At 33.9% G+C, this 17,554-nt stretch overlaps 1 protein-coding gene across 1 annotated transcript in view; it reads right to left on the bottom strand.

Moving 5' to 3' along the window:
* Window positions 1–4,658: 4,658 nt before the first annotated feature.
* Window positions 4,659–17,554, bottom strand: part of LOC100263885 (serine carboxypeptidase II-2) — a 24,176-nt gene continuing 11,280 nt past the window's right edge. Inside the window, exons 5-10 of the mRNA XM_002273288.5 lie at window positions 8,328–8,413; window positions 7,972–8,235; window positions 7,480–7,613; window positions 6,568–6,663; window positions 5,155–5,260; window positions 4,659–5,037 (exon numbers count right to left, since the gene is read on the bottom strand). Coding sequence (XP_002273324.2) covers window positions 4,876–5,037; window positions 5,155–5,260; window positions 6,568–6,663; window positions 7,480–7,613; window positions 7,972–8,235; window positions 8,328–8,413 — 848 coding nt within the window. The 3' untranslated portion in view covers window positions 4,659–4,875. The remainder of the gene's footprint in view (window positions 5,038–5,154; window positions 5,261–6,567; window positions 6,664–7,479; window positions 7,614–7,971; window positions 8,236–8,327; window positions 8,414–17,554) is intronic.

Raw genomic sequence — 17,554 nt, 5'->3', positions numbered from 1 at the left:
TTGGGACATCCTCAACAGCGTATCGTGTCTAGTTTAATCAAGCAATTTCATTTACCTTGTTCCAGTAATTCTAGTTCTCTTTGTTTTTCTTACATTTTGGGCAAACATGCTAGACTATCTTTAGGATCAATTCAACATAAAAGTACTGCTCCCTTTCAACTTATTTACTTTGATGTTTGGGGCCCTACTCCTTTGTTGTCCAGTCTTGGTCATCGCTATGCTCTTATTTTCGTTGATGATTATTCTTGTTACACATGGGTTTATTTGATTAAAAATAAAGTGATGTTTATTCTGTCTTTCTTCAATTTAATCAATTCATTCATCGTTAATTTAATTAGAAAAATTTGGCATTCTATTCGGACTGGGGAGGGGAATACCGAAAACTAAACACCTATTTTAAACAAGTTGACATTGTTCACAGACTTGCATGTCCTCGTACTCATGAACAAAACGGTGTCGCAGAACGAAAAATTCGCCATCTTGTTGATACTAGTCTTTGCCCTTCTTGCTCATGCTAATTTACCACTACGGTATTGGAATTATGCATTTGAAATGAGCTGTTCTTCTATTAATAATTTGCCCACTCTAGTTCTTAATAATTCTTCCCCATACTTTGTTTTATTTCACAAACATCCTGATTATTCTACTCAAAAGCCTTTTGGGTGCACTATTTTTCCTCTATTACGTCCATATAATAACCATAAGTTTGCATTTCGGAGCACTCCTTGTGTTTATCTTGGTCCAAGTCCCTCTCACTCGGGTAGTCGATGTCTTAATTTATCAAATGATAGGGTCTATATTGCTAGGCATGTTGTCTTTAATCCTAGCCTCTTTTTGTATCGTTCTCATATTGCAGCATCTCAAGCTCCAAAGGACTCTTCAAATTTCCTATGGCTTCACATTAAAAGTGTACCTCCATCATCCACGAGTTCTGTTGGAAATTCAGGTCAGATCTCTACTCTCTCTAATATTCCTTTATTTTATACCATTGATCAATCTTCAAATAATTCCTTATTGTCAGCTCAATCCTTACCTTTGACCACGCCACCCTCCTCTCACTCTCCTATCCCACAACAATCACCTTCATCAGATTCAACCACTAATCCTCCACTACTGATCCTCCACTATCTCTTATTGTTGATCTCACCCATTATCCAGCTCAACTGAATGCTATGTCTTCTACCTCAACCTCTCCTCCTTGAATTCACCCCATGTAGCTTCGTTCTTCCACCATGCAAAAACGACATGCTTGTCTTTCCACCAAAGCTAAAAATTACCTTATCACAGAACCACAAACCTTCACTCAAGCCAAACCATATGCTGAATGGCGTGATGCAATGCAAAGTGAAATTAATGCCTTGCTTCAGAATCACACATCGGTTCTTGTTCCTCGACCTCCAACTGCCAATATCATTGGCAATAAATAGGTTTATCGAATTAAAAAGAAAGCTAATGGGAAGATAGATCGATTTAAGGCTCGGATCATTGGGAAGGGTTACTCGCAGTAGCCTGATATTGACTACACTAAGACCTTTAGTCCTATGGCTAAAGCTACTACAATTCAGACTATTTTATCAATTGCTACTTCTTCACATTGGTCAATCCGCCAACTTGATATCTCAAATGCGTTTTTACATGGTTTTATTGATTCAAATATTTATATGGAGCAACCCATTGGCTTTCAAGACTCTTCACATCCAGATTATGTGTGTAAGTTGTCTAAGTCGTTGTATGGTCTCAAACAGGCCCCTCGGGCCTGGTTTCATAGACTCACTTCCTTTCTGCAGGACCTTGGTTTTCAAGCTTCAAAGGCCGATTCTTCTTTGTTTATTCTTCATCAAGGTGCTCTTAAATTCTATGTTCTAATTTATGTGGATGATATCCTCCTTGCTTGCTCTGATTCTACTAAACTGGATTGGTTTTTAAGTAAGATCAAATCAACCTTTCCAGTTCGAGACCTTGGATCCCTTCATTTCTTCTTGGGTATTTTGGCACAATTTTCGGCTAATGGTCTTCTCATCACCCAACGAAAGTACATTATTGATATGCTGGCCAATTCTAACATGTCTGACTGCAAGCCTTGTCATACGCCTATGTCGATCAGCCCTCCACTTTCCAAACTCTCTGATGATCCTTTATCAAATGTAGAGCAATATCGCCAAGTGGTTGGATCCTTGCAGTACATTACTTTGACTAGACCTGATATCTCATTCTCGATCAATAAATTATCTCAATTTATGCATCAGCCCACTCAAGAGCATTGGACAACAGTTAAGAGGCTGTTGCATTATCTTAAGGCTACTGTTGGTTTCGGTTTGTTCTTCTCCAAGCATTCCACTCTTGATTTGCAATGCTTCACTGACAGTGATTGGGGTGGTTGCCCCGATGATTGTCGATCAACAAATGGTTATGCAGTTTATCTAGGCAAAAATCTTATTTCATAGACTTCGAAGAAACAACCAACCATTGTCCCGTCTTCCACCGAGAGTGAATATCGTGCTCTTGCTAACTCTACTATTGAAATTATGTGGCTTTGATCACTTCTCTCTAAACTTGGCTTCTCTTCCTCAAATCCAGCTACATTGTGGTGCGATAATGTGGGAGCTATTTATCTATGTTTGAATCCTATCTTTCATGCCCGAACAAAACATATCGAACTTGACTATCATTTCATTTGAGAACAAGTCCAACAACGCAACATTCAAGTTTGTTTTATTTCTTCAGATGACTAGATTGCTGATATTCTTACCAAACCACTTGGTCAGCGTCTATTTGTTAAGCACTGAGACAAGCTTCAACTTTGTTCTTCTCCGCCTTCAGCTTGATGGGGGATGTTAGAGCAACAACCAGATATAGTTTGTTTTATTTGTATCTATCTTATTGTTGTAACTATCATCCTTTAATCATGTAAGTAGTTAGCTGATTTTATGCTATTTCAAACTCTGTAATTCAGCTATATAAAGCTGCTCTTGTATTCATTATTAACACAACAATATAATACAAACATTCATTCTCATATTACTTTTACAAAAAGTATCATTGTTGTAGGAAGAATGTACCACTCTTCTTTGGTCTAGGATAAGGTATATTATTGCTCGTTATGTGCTCTATGTCTTATGTAATAGTGAAATAATGTCAAATAAATAAGAGTTTTTGCGTCATAACATCAATTGACCCAATCATTGGAAAAAAGGGTATCACTCATTTATGAAGAAAGTATCATTGAGGGTATTACTTGTTACATGCTCCACATCTTATGTAATGGTAAAACAACATGAAACACATGTGAACTTTTATGCAATAACATTGATTGACACAACCCATGAAAAAAATGTATCACTCCTTTATGAGAAATGTATCATGTGTGGGTTAGTTATTTTTTTCTTTTGCACTTGAGGGTATATTATTTTTATCTATTACATTTGAGGGTGTGTTATTTTTTCCTTAATAAATAATAAATCTATTATTGTTACATTATGTCATACTTTTATCTTAACAATGGTATCACATTGAAAATAATATTCTATCCCATTTTTCCAACCAAACATGACTTAAAAGAAAATGAGGGATATGTGGTCAAATTAATGTTATCTCTACTATCTATAATGAGAGGTATTGGTATTGGTACATTTTGAAAGAAATCTCTAACCTCTAATTTTCTCACATCAAATTTTCAAATCATTTGAGCATATTTTAAATTTACCTTCACAAATTTAAGGGAAAAAAAATTGAAAAATTCCTACCTAAAAATCAAAAATTTGAAAAATTGGATGAGGATTGCTCAGATTTCACTACTTTTATTCCTTATTTGAACTTGCATAAATCCAATTTGATAAGTGATGAATATGCTAATATTGTGTTTATAACCATTTTAGTGAGTTTGAAGCTAAATTTATTGCTCTTATTTACAAGTACCGATGATGATCAAGATGATTCTAAATAGGAGAATGCTTCTCATGATACAATTTTCCTTTGGAAGCATTTTCTGATGAGTGCTCAAAGCAGGAAGTTAAGAAAACTAATTAGAAGTGACTCATAAGAACCTAATTGATGAGATGGATGCTATGAAAAGTGATAAAACTTTCTTGCTTGATAAAATGCATTTCTTAGAAAAAGAGTATTCCTTGATATTTAAAAATTTGAAGTCCTTAAAAAATGGTTTCGTATTGTTTAATGAAGTTTTTTTAATCCTAAAATTATCCTCTAAAATGATGAAAAATCATGACTCTACGTTGAATTTAAACATTTAACTAGAGCAAATAGCAAAAAACTATTCCCAAATGAAGCATAAATACTACATATTTGACTCTATTTATAATTTTTTTTTCCATGAGTTCTAGTTAGAAGAGAAAACTTTGGTTTCTCATCTAAGTTGGTTTATATTATGGTATTTCCAAATGCAAAATATTTGCATTCCCCATCCAGTTGGATGAGTATATTAATACTCTTCAATCAAAACAACATGCAGAGAAGCAAGTTCAGACGTATCCCCAAGAGCTTCTTGCCTTAAATCTATTTAGACAAAGTGAATATTCTAAAGAAAAACATACTTGAGATTTATTTAAAGATAATTTCCTAGCCATTCCCATGATATATATGCATGATAAAATTTCCCCAGTTCTAGGGTAAAGGATTCATGGAGATAGTGGAGCCCTAAGTGTTCTTTTTGGAATGGAACATCCCTATGAAATGCAATTTATTGGTACTTATAAAAGAGTACTAAGTTAAAATGGAAAGCATGATGTTTTGCAAATGCATGTCTGCTAGAGCCACTTAAGACGTTCTAAGAAATAACATTTTAGGTTCCAAATAACCTCACAATATGGAAACTACTGTCACCGGTAGTCTTTTCTCCCAATCATAGGAGAAGAAGCTTCAAGAGTAGCTTACTTGTTCCATGTAGGGCATTGGGGCTCCTGATAAGAAGGCCTTGAAGAGTGTGAACGCTTGTTTGGGTTTATGCAGAGGAACTTCATGCCCTGCTCCCCTCACTGTAACGAAGGTAAGCCCTGCATAATCTTGGGTCCATCCTCCAACCTGTTTTACATCTCATATTAATTACTACTCATAACTGTCATGTTTTATTGCCTTCTTAACACTAATATATATTCTGAAATAACGAAGAAGCACTATTATTATTGAATTGAAAATTACCTGTCCGTCATCATACCAAGCTCGCCATGGGCTCACAGTGGGAAGCTTGAGAGCATCAATACTGTATCGGGTGGATGTAACTGGGATTACGGCGTCAGTATCACCACTGTCACAAAGGAAAAGTGTTTGAACATTCTTTCAACATAAAACCTTGACAAGGTTATCTAAGTCGAGACAATATCCACACAATCCACACAGAAGAGAGTTAATCATTATAAATGGTATCAAAACTCCATAAGATAATGTCATATTCATATAAAAAGAATGAGGTAGTAATTATGATATCTTACATTGGATAAAAGAAAAAGTTTTTAATTGATCTCATAATCTCATAAGACATAATAGGAAAGTAATTTATAATATCCCACATTAGTATTATATATATAAACTTCTCTTAATCATATAGACATATTTTATAATCATGAGAACCATTGGGTCTATAGTGGACAATATCTATTTAGGATGGAACGATTCATTACAATATTACGCACATGTAGAAACTCAAACTTACTAGTTAAATTAGAAATCAATAACTTAAAATCAAATTTTATTTTTGAGAACTTTCTAAATTTTGAGTTTACAATAAGATGAAGAGAAATAAGAAGCGATATTGCATGGGAAAAAAGTATAAAGATATTACCCTACTAGTATCAATACCAACCTAACTATATTGAAACTATTTGGGGTCATATGCTTTTTAAATTTCATCATGTTTCCGTCTATCCATTTGCATATTTGACTTTTGGGATTGCTTCCATTGACATCTCCACTATGTCACTACCTTAGAGCTAGCCTTCATATTGAGCACTCAGAAGCACACACAGACCAACTATCATCAATTGGAGTTATGACTACACAAATATATCAATATTATTACTGCTCTGACGGATTACAATCGTCGTCCTCCCTTGTTCGACTTTATCAAAAAGTTTTTCATATTTCCCATATCAACCATAATGTTTTTTTTCCTTAATAATCTAATTTCCAATATGACTCCAACATATGTTGGCCTCATAGTATGCTTCATAGTCTGCCAGTTCAATAAGAAACAATGTAACGATGCATTAAAGTATGCTAGACATGGGTTCAAAAGGCATCTAGAAATCCCAATGTCCTACACTCCAGTGCTAGACAATTTGATAACTTTATCCTTTTGCTATTCATTCATCTTAATGTCCTCATATCAACATAATCAATGAATGTGTTATGTTTTAATGTAGCCGATGCTCCAAAACACAAAGTGGTTTAAGGAAATCCATGAGCCAACCACTAAATCAAATCAACACAACATAATCATAAAATTATGGACAACTTAATTAGTTAGTTAGGATACTGCAATGAATTAACCAAGCACATGCATGCCAAGTTAGTAAGTGCACAACGAACTTAAAATGCTAAATGTTTTAGAGAAACCTGAATATCCAAATACGGAGTCTCGCATGTATCAGCTCACGATAAATGTTTAGCACCGACCTAGGAGAATCTTTCCAAGTAGTAGAAACCTCATCACTGGTGATAGCAAGAAAATCAATGAGATGTTAAAAACTAATTTTCAAGTAATTTAGCCAAAGTTATAAATCATACAAATATTTGTTATCGAGAAGAATTGTTGGAAAATATATTGCAAGTTTAATAAAATAAGTACACTATTAAGCACTTGTTAGAGGTGACGCTAGCAATGAAAGGTGTAATATTAGAAACAAGTCTCCAAGCCACTTAGCCAAGGCTACAGAATCATGCAAATGTTATAGAATCCAGAGAACTGGCAGAAAACATATTGCAAGTCGAAATGAATCAGTACAAGATGCAGTTCTTGTGACATTTTATGATGCACAAACCCCACTTGCCTGGTTTTGAAAGATTGGGAAGGCCCACAACTACATAACCCTCCCTTTAGAAGTTTAGGACTCAAACCTGAGACTTCTCCTGTGAGAGTGCATGAAAGCTAACCTTGGGTTGCCCATGAATATTACTATTCTAGAATTGACTCATCAAACAATCTAATTTTCTAGAAAATTCTCCCCATTAGTACTTTTTACAATCGTTAGATGGATGCTCATATTATAAGTTAGTTGAATAAGTGAGTAGTGCTTTGAAAAGTGCTTTACACAAAACTCCTATCTGTACATTTTTATTTTATACCTTCTCGATGATTGCACGATTTCATATTAACATGTCTCTCGATTAATTTAGTCTAGCATGTTCTGTATATAATATCCTTGATCAAGAATCAATGGAATTCTTTTGTTAGTATGCGTTATCTTTGCAATCTAAGGATGCAGTGTTCGTAATGGTATCTGAATATTTCTTCAGAAAGAGCTATACCTGCAGGTTGCCCATTTAAATGTTGCATTATCAACATAAACATGAAGTGCTTGTTGAACCTCAGGTAGATTGTAGTACACAGCTGAGTGCTGCTCTGTGCATGGATCATACTTCCGACTGATGCCACTGGCCATCTATCAGATGACATTACATTTATTAATAATATGATAAAATCATTTCAAAAGTCACAACTATTTTTTTTAGAAGATTTCTTCTGAAGCAAGTTCTGAACTTCCATTCAAGGCTAAGTGTTTACAAATAAAACTCAAATTAAACTATGAAGGTTTAGATAAAGTAATGGCAGAGATAAACATGCTTAAATCATTCGAGAAATTTAGTGAGTCAATTGGCCAGATTTAGGGTGGGGTTTTTCTAAATGTCCCTATATTATATGAAAAACATGCCTAAACATGAAAATTACTTTAGTCAAAATAAAATGAGAGCTTCAATACACTATGAAAGTAGCTAGATAGTTCAAGACTTGTGACTCACAATCAATTTTTTCATCAGCTGATTCGAAAATCCAATTTTGACACTGCAGGGAGGAGTAAAAATGCTGTATAGGTCAATGTTTCCAATTTCCTCTCTAGCAATGTCCATAATCTTATCACACAACTCTGAGGACAGTATAAATGATTGGGAGTCGCAAAACACATTCAGTAGCTTGTATGTTTGATCAGAAATCATACCAACTGACCACATAAACTGGAATAACCCCAAGTGGTCATGGAAATCATCGGTCAGAGCATTTCCCACCTTCATCACAGATATCTTGGTTTGTCAATTCTTTCTGCTGGTAATGCAAAATGGCTATCTAATTTTTATATTGAATAGAAAGAGAACCTTACCATGTAACCCTTTAGATTAATTGACTTTGCCTTTGTTGCGAAATTGTACCTTACAATTGCTTGGCTTAGCTGAGGAACATAATGCCCTGGGACACAGATTTTAATCAATATCATAACACAAAATATATTGTAGCTATAGATCGACTGAAAGGATATGTGATTTGACCAATCATGAATAAATTTTCTGTGAATTAGACCTAGAAAATGGGATTTTTATTAGCTTGGAAAATTTATTTTTAAGTGTTTGTATTGAAACCAAGTAGGACAATTCCAGATATGGATCAAATAGCAGAAAATAAGTGGGAATAATAGTATAGAAAATTGTTTGGGTGAGCAAATATTATCAAGTAAGAAATTTTTTTAACTCTATCATGTACATGGATAAGAAATAGTTTCTTTGATACATTAGATTAATAAAATGAATGTATCATCCTAAAGGCCTTTGAGAGTTGGTTTAAGTAGTAGGGGGTTGAGGGGGAATATGAGTGATAAGGATCATGACCATCAATTTCAAGTTTATTATATATAGCCCAAAAATGTAGGTGCTAAGAGAGATTCATGTACTTTGAGATTATTCTTATCAAAGTTAGAACATTTTTTCATATCACTTTAATTTTCAAATTTTAGCTAGTATTTTTATTGGTATCATATTTCCCTTAAGTTTCTTCAATTGTTTATAAAAAGTATGTAACTTGTAGCCATTGAAAATTATTAATTCAATTTGCAACTTTTCTTTATTCTCTCTATACTTTCCTATATATATTTATCTTCCAATTTCTACTTTTTTTTTTCTCACCTAATTCCTTCTCTCACCTGTATTTTCGTCATTTCTAACCTACATCAATTTGGTAATTGAGCAAAATTGATTCACAATTTTTTTTTAAATAAGATAGGCAATACCTTTTGGTTCACAACTTCGCAAGTTCACACCTAAAAGCTCCAATAGAAGGAAGTTCTCTTTCCTAGAAATTGCAGCTTTATTATTTTAGCGCTTCAAAAATATGTTCATGATTCCTAGAAACAAAAGATGGGGCCTCTAGTTGGGAGATTTTTGTTACACGATGCTATTATATCTGTTTGAGCTAACTGAATCATTGATAAGTTATGTATTCTTTTAATACACCTTGGTTAATATTTTATCTTTTGCGAAGGTCAGCAATATATGCACTACTTGAGACTAGTAAACCTAATCTGAAGCATATATTATATTATTTCATTTACACCCGTTTAATCCTTTTAATTCCCTTTTGGTTCTTTACCTTAAAAAAAAAAAATAATAATAATTACTTTTTTGATTGAATTTTGATTTCCACATGACATTTTAATAGTTTAATTTATTTATTTAATTAATTTAAAAACCATATTAGCATATTCCAGGAAAAATGAAATCTCTCATCAACATATCTCATAATTTTTCCATATATGTCTTCTTCCTCCATGGCCTGTAGAAAATCATCCAATCCAACACCTAGTTTGAAGTGAAAAAATTTTATAAAGCGACTCCACATAATGAACTTTGGGTAAAATTTAATTCCGCATTGACAGAAATACAATCCAAGATGGTTAGACCATTTTCTTAATTGCAAGTTGATAGGCTATGACCAACTGGAATTCATCCACTCGAGTCACCCATCTCTCCACCCCCAACCTTAACGCAAAATATGGGAGAGTTTCATGTTCGAATCTTTACTAATAGCCAAAATCTTGTTTCCTTAGGAAGTCCAAGGTCACATTAAAGTCTTCATCTACACACACTCGTACATAAATGAGAACCTTTAAGGACCCATAAGGGGAAGTAGAATCCAACATGTCACATTCAATGAGGACCCTATTGTGTGACTAGGGAGCATGGGTGAGAATGACTCATTTTTGGGAAAAACAAATGGAATTAAGATTGCCATAGGCAATACTGCAATAACTACAAGAACTTTGACTAGCTTGTATGGTTGACATTTACACATATATCCATATAATGATTCATGTGATATAACAAAGAAGGCCAAAGTAGACTCCCTTAGTTATGATGGATGGTTAGACCTTATACTTTCTTTAAATACTATCTCCCTTTGCATTGAGATAAAACAAAATATGAAATTACTTACTAGGTCCTATTGATTCTTGTGGAAAACTTGACCATTAGACAATTTGGTTTCATCTACTATGATTGCATCCAAGGAGAAGCTACAAGATAGATGATGGGTTGTAGTCTAAGTAATAAGAAACAAAATGTAGCAGAGCACATTGATTAAGTTTTAGAGCTGTGTTTTAACATTTAAATCTGAATTCCATACATGTATTGATCTTAAGATTCAATTCACTCTTGGATTGATTTTAATCTCTGTATAATAGATAAGTTTACTAGTATCTCTCTCATTTTGTTACTTGAAATATAAATTGTGAAACATCTTAAGCCTTTTTTTATATTGATTTTGTTTATTACAATTTGATAGCTTAAAAAAAAGGCAATACCTTTCATACATATCTTATTTGACTTAAATCCATTAACACTACTAGTGAGTTTACTTTGAACAAAAACACAAATAGCCAATTGTGCTGGTCCTAGAGGATGACATCTGGTTTTTTATTTTTTATTTATTTTTATTTATTTTTTATTTTTTTATTTATTTTTTTTTACTATAAATCTTTTTATTAATTTAAGATAAGGAAATTGTGTCGGCTACTGTTGTGATATGTTAGAGTGAATTTCCTACTTAGTTCAGTTTAGTAGTTGAGGTTAAAGATTAAGTTGGTTTTAGTAGCTATTCTTATTTCAGAGCTTATTTTCAGCTTAGGATTAATTTTGCTTAATTTTGGATTCAATTGTTTCTTTCCATTAGTTATCTTTCTTTTTCCTTAGAGTTTCTTTTATTTTATGCTTGGTTGGAGAAGGGGCTTTGTAGAGAGACTAGAGAGAGTTGATTAACTTGTTCAAGCAACAATGATAAGGATTAGCATGGAAACAATAATGGGCCTCCCAGGCCTTTCCGTGCCTATAATTTAATCCACGAGGGAGCATTTAAATCCTCTAAGGGTGAGCCCTTCATCGTGTTTTTTCACTCTATAGGAGCATATTACGATCATACCACAACTAGTTCCCTTGCTTTCAGTTTTAAGAGGAAATGGGAATAAGAATCCATACACACACATCAAGGAGGTGGAGAGATATGTTTTACATTCTAGGAAAAAAACATGCCTTTGAATGTGTTGAGGATGAAGTCATCCCCTCAAACATTGAGAGATAAGGTAAAGACATGATTGAACACTCTCAAACCCAATAATATCAAGTAACTGGAATGAATTTTAGTTAGTTTTCCTTTAGAAAATTTTCTTGCCATAGAAAAGCATTTAATTCAAGAAGGAGATTTCAAACTTCATGGAACAAGTGAAGAACAAGTTTTTCGTATGTTGAGAACAGTTTAAAAAGATAGGAGGAGCTTACCAACATGATGGTTTTGACAACTGGAGGTTGGTCTCATATTTTTATGAAAGAATTGTCTCTCCAAATGAAGCAATTATTATGAGCAAAAGTTCAAATGAAGTTCTTCAATTTCTGGACTATAAGGCTGACATGTTAAGGAGTTGGGAACATCTTGTAACTAGGAGCTATTTAGAGAGACAAGCTCTAATGGTATCTTCAAATTGTTTAATGGGATAGATTTCAAGAAAAGATATCCAAATTAGTGAAAAGATTATAGGACTTGGGAGCTAGATGAGTTTAGGATATGAAGTCTATGAACAGAGCAGGGATGATGAAGTGTTTGGTATATCAATTAGAAGAGCCTGAAGTAGCAAGCTATCCAATAATTCTAGCATTGAAAAACATGGTTTTTTAGTATGTAAGCCAATGCTGTTGGTGCATTTAAATAGAGTAATATAAATTCTCCATTCTCCAACACACACAATCCTAGGTGAAAAAATCATTCATACTTGTCATGGAGAGGGAGAGATCAATTTTAGCAAGAAATGCAACCAACTCAACCAAATAACTAGTATAACAGTAAGAAAATCAGTTTGGAACTACGTAATGTATTAGACAACAACTATATGCTCCTCAAATGACGTCAAACCAAGTTCCTTCTTGAATTCACATCTCAATCAGAACATCAAGGGTTTGTATAAAAAAATCAACAAGCACCTTCGAGTTTAAATATGGAAAACTTGATTCAATGGTTTGTACAATAACTAGGGAAGATTAATGAAAAGTTGAGGAGGCTTAATACTAAGACATAACAAGCCAACTTCAATATTTAAACTACTTTAGGCCAAATTTTAGCTAACTTGCCTTAGAGAAAGGGCAATTTCCAGCTTAAAGAATTCTTGTGAGGTAGTTGAGTTGTGAAAGAATGAAAAGGTTAAGATCATGATCACAGTAAGAAGTATGAAGAAGTTGGAAGAGATAAAGCAGAAAAGAGATGACATATTAGTCCAAAAGCATGAATCAATTGTGGAAAAATCAAAGAGACTATGAAAGAAAAAGAAGTTTAGAATAAAGAAGACATGATGTAAGAAGAAACAAAGAAGACTACTATCAAGAGTCTCCTCATTTTCCCTTCACCACTAAAGAAGCATAACATGAATTGAGCAAATGATTGAGATGCTTGAGTTGTTGAAGCAAGCGAAGATTAATAAAGTCTCTTGGAAATGATCAAGCAATTTCCTATTTATGCAAAAATTTTAAAGTACTTATGCACAAAGAAGCAGAAGATTAAGTTGAGCAAGAAGACCTTCTTAACTGAGCAATCATTGAGAATAAAGTGGTTCAATATAAAGATCTTGACTGCCTTACAATTTTTGTGTAAATTAAATATTCTTATATAGAAAGAGCCTTACTTAACTTAGGAGCTAGTTTGAACTTATGACTTTACACCATATATAAGCAATTGGGATTAGAAGAGCTCAACGATATATACCACTATCACTATATCCTTAGTTGATCAATCTATTAGGGTACTAAGGGGAATAGTAGATGTTTTATAGAAAGTGGACATTAGTATCTTTTTTTAGTAGAGTAACTAAGAATGAAGGGGAAGAAATGGAAGCAAAGAAAACTAAAATTACGTTTTTGCGTACAAAAAAAATTTAAAGTCTACTTTTTTTAGGGAAAATAGACATTAGTGGTGATTTATGCCTTACTGAGAAACAAGAGAATAAGTTATAGAAGGTTCTTAAAGAATGTAAGAAGCCATGGATTGGTCCATCTTTGACTTGAAGGTGATCATTCTAATGATTTGTATATATCATATATATTTGGAGGAGAATTCCAAATCTGCATGATAACCATAAAGAAGACTTAATATTTTAATGTAAGATGTAGTTAGCATTGAATAACTAAAGCTTTTAGATATAGGCATCATATATCCCATCTCTAATAGCACTTAGGTGAGGTCTACTCAAGTGATGTTAAAGAAGAGGAAAATCATTATTATGAAGAATGAAAAAGGTGATTTCATACTAGAAAAACTTACTAGTGGAGGGAAAGTATGCATTGAACATGGATAACTAAATGTTATAACAACGAAAGACTGCTTTCCATTGCCCTTCTTAGATCAAGTATGACGAAGAGTAGCAGAACATGAGTATTACAATTTTTTGGATGGCTACTCAGGATATTTTTAAATTGCAAAATGGAGGACTAAAGGAAGACTAGTTTCACCTATCCATTTGGAACCTATGCTTATAAGATTGAGGATGTCTTTTGGAGTGTGCAATGCACCAACTAGTTTCCAAAGGTGTATACTCAACATTTTTAGTGATTGAAAGGATTACAAAAGTATTCATGGATGACTTGATAACTTACAAGAAACCATTTGATGAGTGTTTGTTGAATTTGAAGATAGTGTTGAGATATAAATTGAAAAAGACCTAGTGCTAAATTAAGAAAAGTGTCAATCCATGACAACTTTAAGAGTGGTGTTAGGTCATATCATTGCTAGGGACGGAATTAAAGTTGATCTAGCTAGCATGGAGTTAACCATAAATCTTCCACCACCTGCCACTGTTAAAGAAATAAGATAATTCCCTACACATACAAGATTTTATAAGAGATTGATAAAAGATTTCTCAAAGATATCTCAATCACCATCTCCTCTATTGCTAAAAGTGGTTGAATTCAATTGGATTAATGCCTACCAAAAAGCTTTTGAGAAGTTAAAGTTGTTATTGACATTAGCACCTATTGTGAGACCTCTTGATTGGGCACCACCTTTTGAGATTATGTATCATGTAAGTGATTATGCGTTAGGAGTTGTACTAGGACAAAGAAAAGAATTTAAATCAAATGTAATCTACTATGCTAACAAGACATTAACCAAAATATAGAGGAATTATAGCACAATTGAAAAAAAGAGTTGCTTCTTGTTGTATTTGCCTTGGACAAGTTTAGAAACTACCTACTTGGGACTTCTATAGTGATTACTACTCAAAAAGTGCTATTTGATAGCTTGTAATTAACTCTTTTAAACACTTTTGAGTAGTAGTTATTGCCTTTTAACCCAATTAACATGTTAAGGACCCTTGCAATCATTTCTAATCAAATTGTGTAAGTTTTGGTGTTTTTGTTAGTAATTTGATCACCAAAACAATCCAAGATTGAGGAGAGTTATTTGGAATCCATGGCAAAGCAATGAAGAGCTCAAATTCATGAAGAACCAAGCTTTGGAGCTCCATAGACCTTTGCCAAATTCGTTCAAAGTATGCAAGGAGAGAAGCAAGGAGAGAGGAAAAACAGAGTGAAGAAAACAGAGGACAGCAGCTGTAGTCTTCTTGTGTACTTTTGGAGCACTTCCCGAAGTCCATTTTCTACATGCTATATACCATTTCAAAGCTCAGGAAGTCAAAAATCCAATGCTTCAAACGGTGTACAATTTGGAGTTGAAACGAAGAAGTTACAGCCACTACAAGTCAATCACTCTAAGCTGAAGGAAGCATTTTGCAAAGTGTTGCGGAATCAGCCTTTTGTTACGAGAATTCCGCAGCCTTTTTGTACAGTGTTGTGGATTCCCTTTTGAAGTTTCACGCCGCGATGGAAGCCAAACACCACAAGATGAAAGCCAACTTCGCAGCGGTGCGGAACCAGCCTTTTGCTGCGAAGTGATTTCGCAGCCCTTTTTGGATGTCTGCGAAATCTCGTAGACCTCGTTTTCACCTGCGAAATGGTCCTTAGTGCTTCCCGATATTTGTGACCGACACTTTGGGATATTTTCTTCAGATTTTTGTGTCTAAATTTCCATTTTCTCCTTGTATTCAACCACTCATGTAATTCCTTAGCTAGGAAGTATCCAAGGAAGGGTAAATTACCTTCCTATATAAACTCCCTTGCATCCAATGTAATCAATCGATCAATATATAGAATATACAGAGCCTTGCTCTGTTTTTCCTTCTCTTTCATTTTTCATTTCTTTTTATTTCTAGCCAACCAAACTTTGAGGATTTTTCCTCAGAGGATGAGAGGCTAAGCTTTTTGTCTCTTGGAGTAAGGAAAGCCGGGTAAGTTTCCACATGCATAATTTGGAAGTTTTGTTGTTTTAGTTTTTAATGAAGAGAAAGTGTGACCCGTTAATGGTTTTTATCTTTTTAGTTAACTTAAAACACCTTAGAGTCACCTGGGCCAACACTTGGTAAGGCAAGTGATCTCCAACCATGGAGATGCACTAGTTTACCCCTTGCGAGCCTCTGGGAGGTGACTTGTAGGTAGGATTTTCTGAAATTGCCAACACTTGGTAAGCTTTTGGACTCCAAGGAGACATCCATTAGTTATCTCTTGCGAGCGTTTGAAGGGAAGTCCAAGGTTAAAGATAACCTTGAATGGCAAGTGCTAGGTGAGAGGTATGAGCCATTGCAATGTGCATCAGTGAGAGGGATTTAGTGTTTGAACCCATTAATGGGAAGCATCTGTACAATACCGGTTGGAGAAGGAACTATATGTTAATTCTCTAATGCGAGGAAAAGAAACAAGTGACCGGAACTCCCTTTTTGTATGAGGAACCTGAGCCTAGTGATCTAAACTCCAAGAAACATTTTTCTTTGTAAGTAAAATCAGTTACTATTTTTGGTTAGCTTAAAACCAATCCTTTTTCATTCAAACATCTTTATGTTTTCTTTTAAAGCTAACCTTGAAATGAAAAGACACCAATTCAACTTTGAATTAACATCATTTGTGAAGTGAAAACCCATCCCAGTGAACGATCCTAGAGCCACTATGCTATAGTAGCTTTGTCTTTGCTACCCTAGTATATGGTGTAATAGGTTATAAATTTTGTTGATTACTCCCTCAATCAAGGAGCACCAGCTGGACACGAATCAGCTGAGACACCAATTGGGCACGAATCATATAGTAGTGTTCATAGACTACACAGCCGTTAACTATCTATTGAATAACAAAAAGACAACAAGGCTAGGTTCATTCAATGGATTCTTCTATCACAAGAGTTTAATCATCATATTAAGGACAAACAAAGAGTAGAGAATGTGGTTATAGACTATCTCTTTAGGGAAAATTAACTCAACATTTGAAGACAACTTAATATACTTTTCCACATCATATACTTTGTGCTATAGATATAGTATGTAAATACGAACTTATTGATTAGATCAGAGATGAGAAGAAGCGATTTCTATTAAGGGCTAAGTAGAATTATTTTAAAGATATGTGACCGAGGAAGAATAATGAAGTATTTTGAATATGTATCATGAGAAAGCTTGTAGAGAATACTTGTTGCAAGGAAGATATCAAAACAAAGCGAATTTGCTTGGCTTTCATTGTTTGAAAATGGTAACATACATTTTAGAAGTTGTATGTAGTACCTGGAGCTAGAAAGAATTAGCAAGAGATATCAAATGTCTGAGTCATGTCCAAGTTATAGAAGTCTTGGATTATTGGGGACTTAACTTTATGAGGGCCCTTTTATTTATCCTCTAGGAAAACTATAAAAGGAAGACATTTTGTTAAAATTTGTGAACATTAAGATTGGGTTGGAAGTTACCTAACCTATTGAGGGTTTATAGAAAAAACTTATAAGACTAGTCTTGGGATGTCTCCTTATAGAGTTGTTTATAGGAAAGTACTTCATCTACCTATAGAGTTAGAACACAAAGCATATTAGGTAATTAAGAAGGTGAGCTATGATTATAAAAGAGTTATGATGGAAAGGAAATATGACTTTCTTATTGTTATAATCTAATTTGAGATTATTATTGTTATTTAAAATTATTAAAAGAATTTTCCATTT

Source organism: Vitis vinifera, chromosome 11 (genome assembly GCF_030704535.1).
Source record: "Vitis vinifera cultivar Pinot Noir 40024 chromosome 11, ASM3070453v1".
NCBI lineage: Eukaryota > Viridiplantae > Streptophyta > Magnoliopsida > Vitales > Vitaceae > Vitis > Vitis vinifera.
Note: the sequence above shows the minus strand (reverse complement) of the source record. Positions and strands in the feature narration are given on the sequence as shown.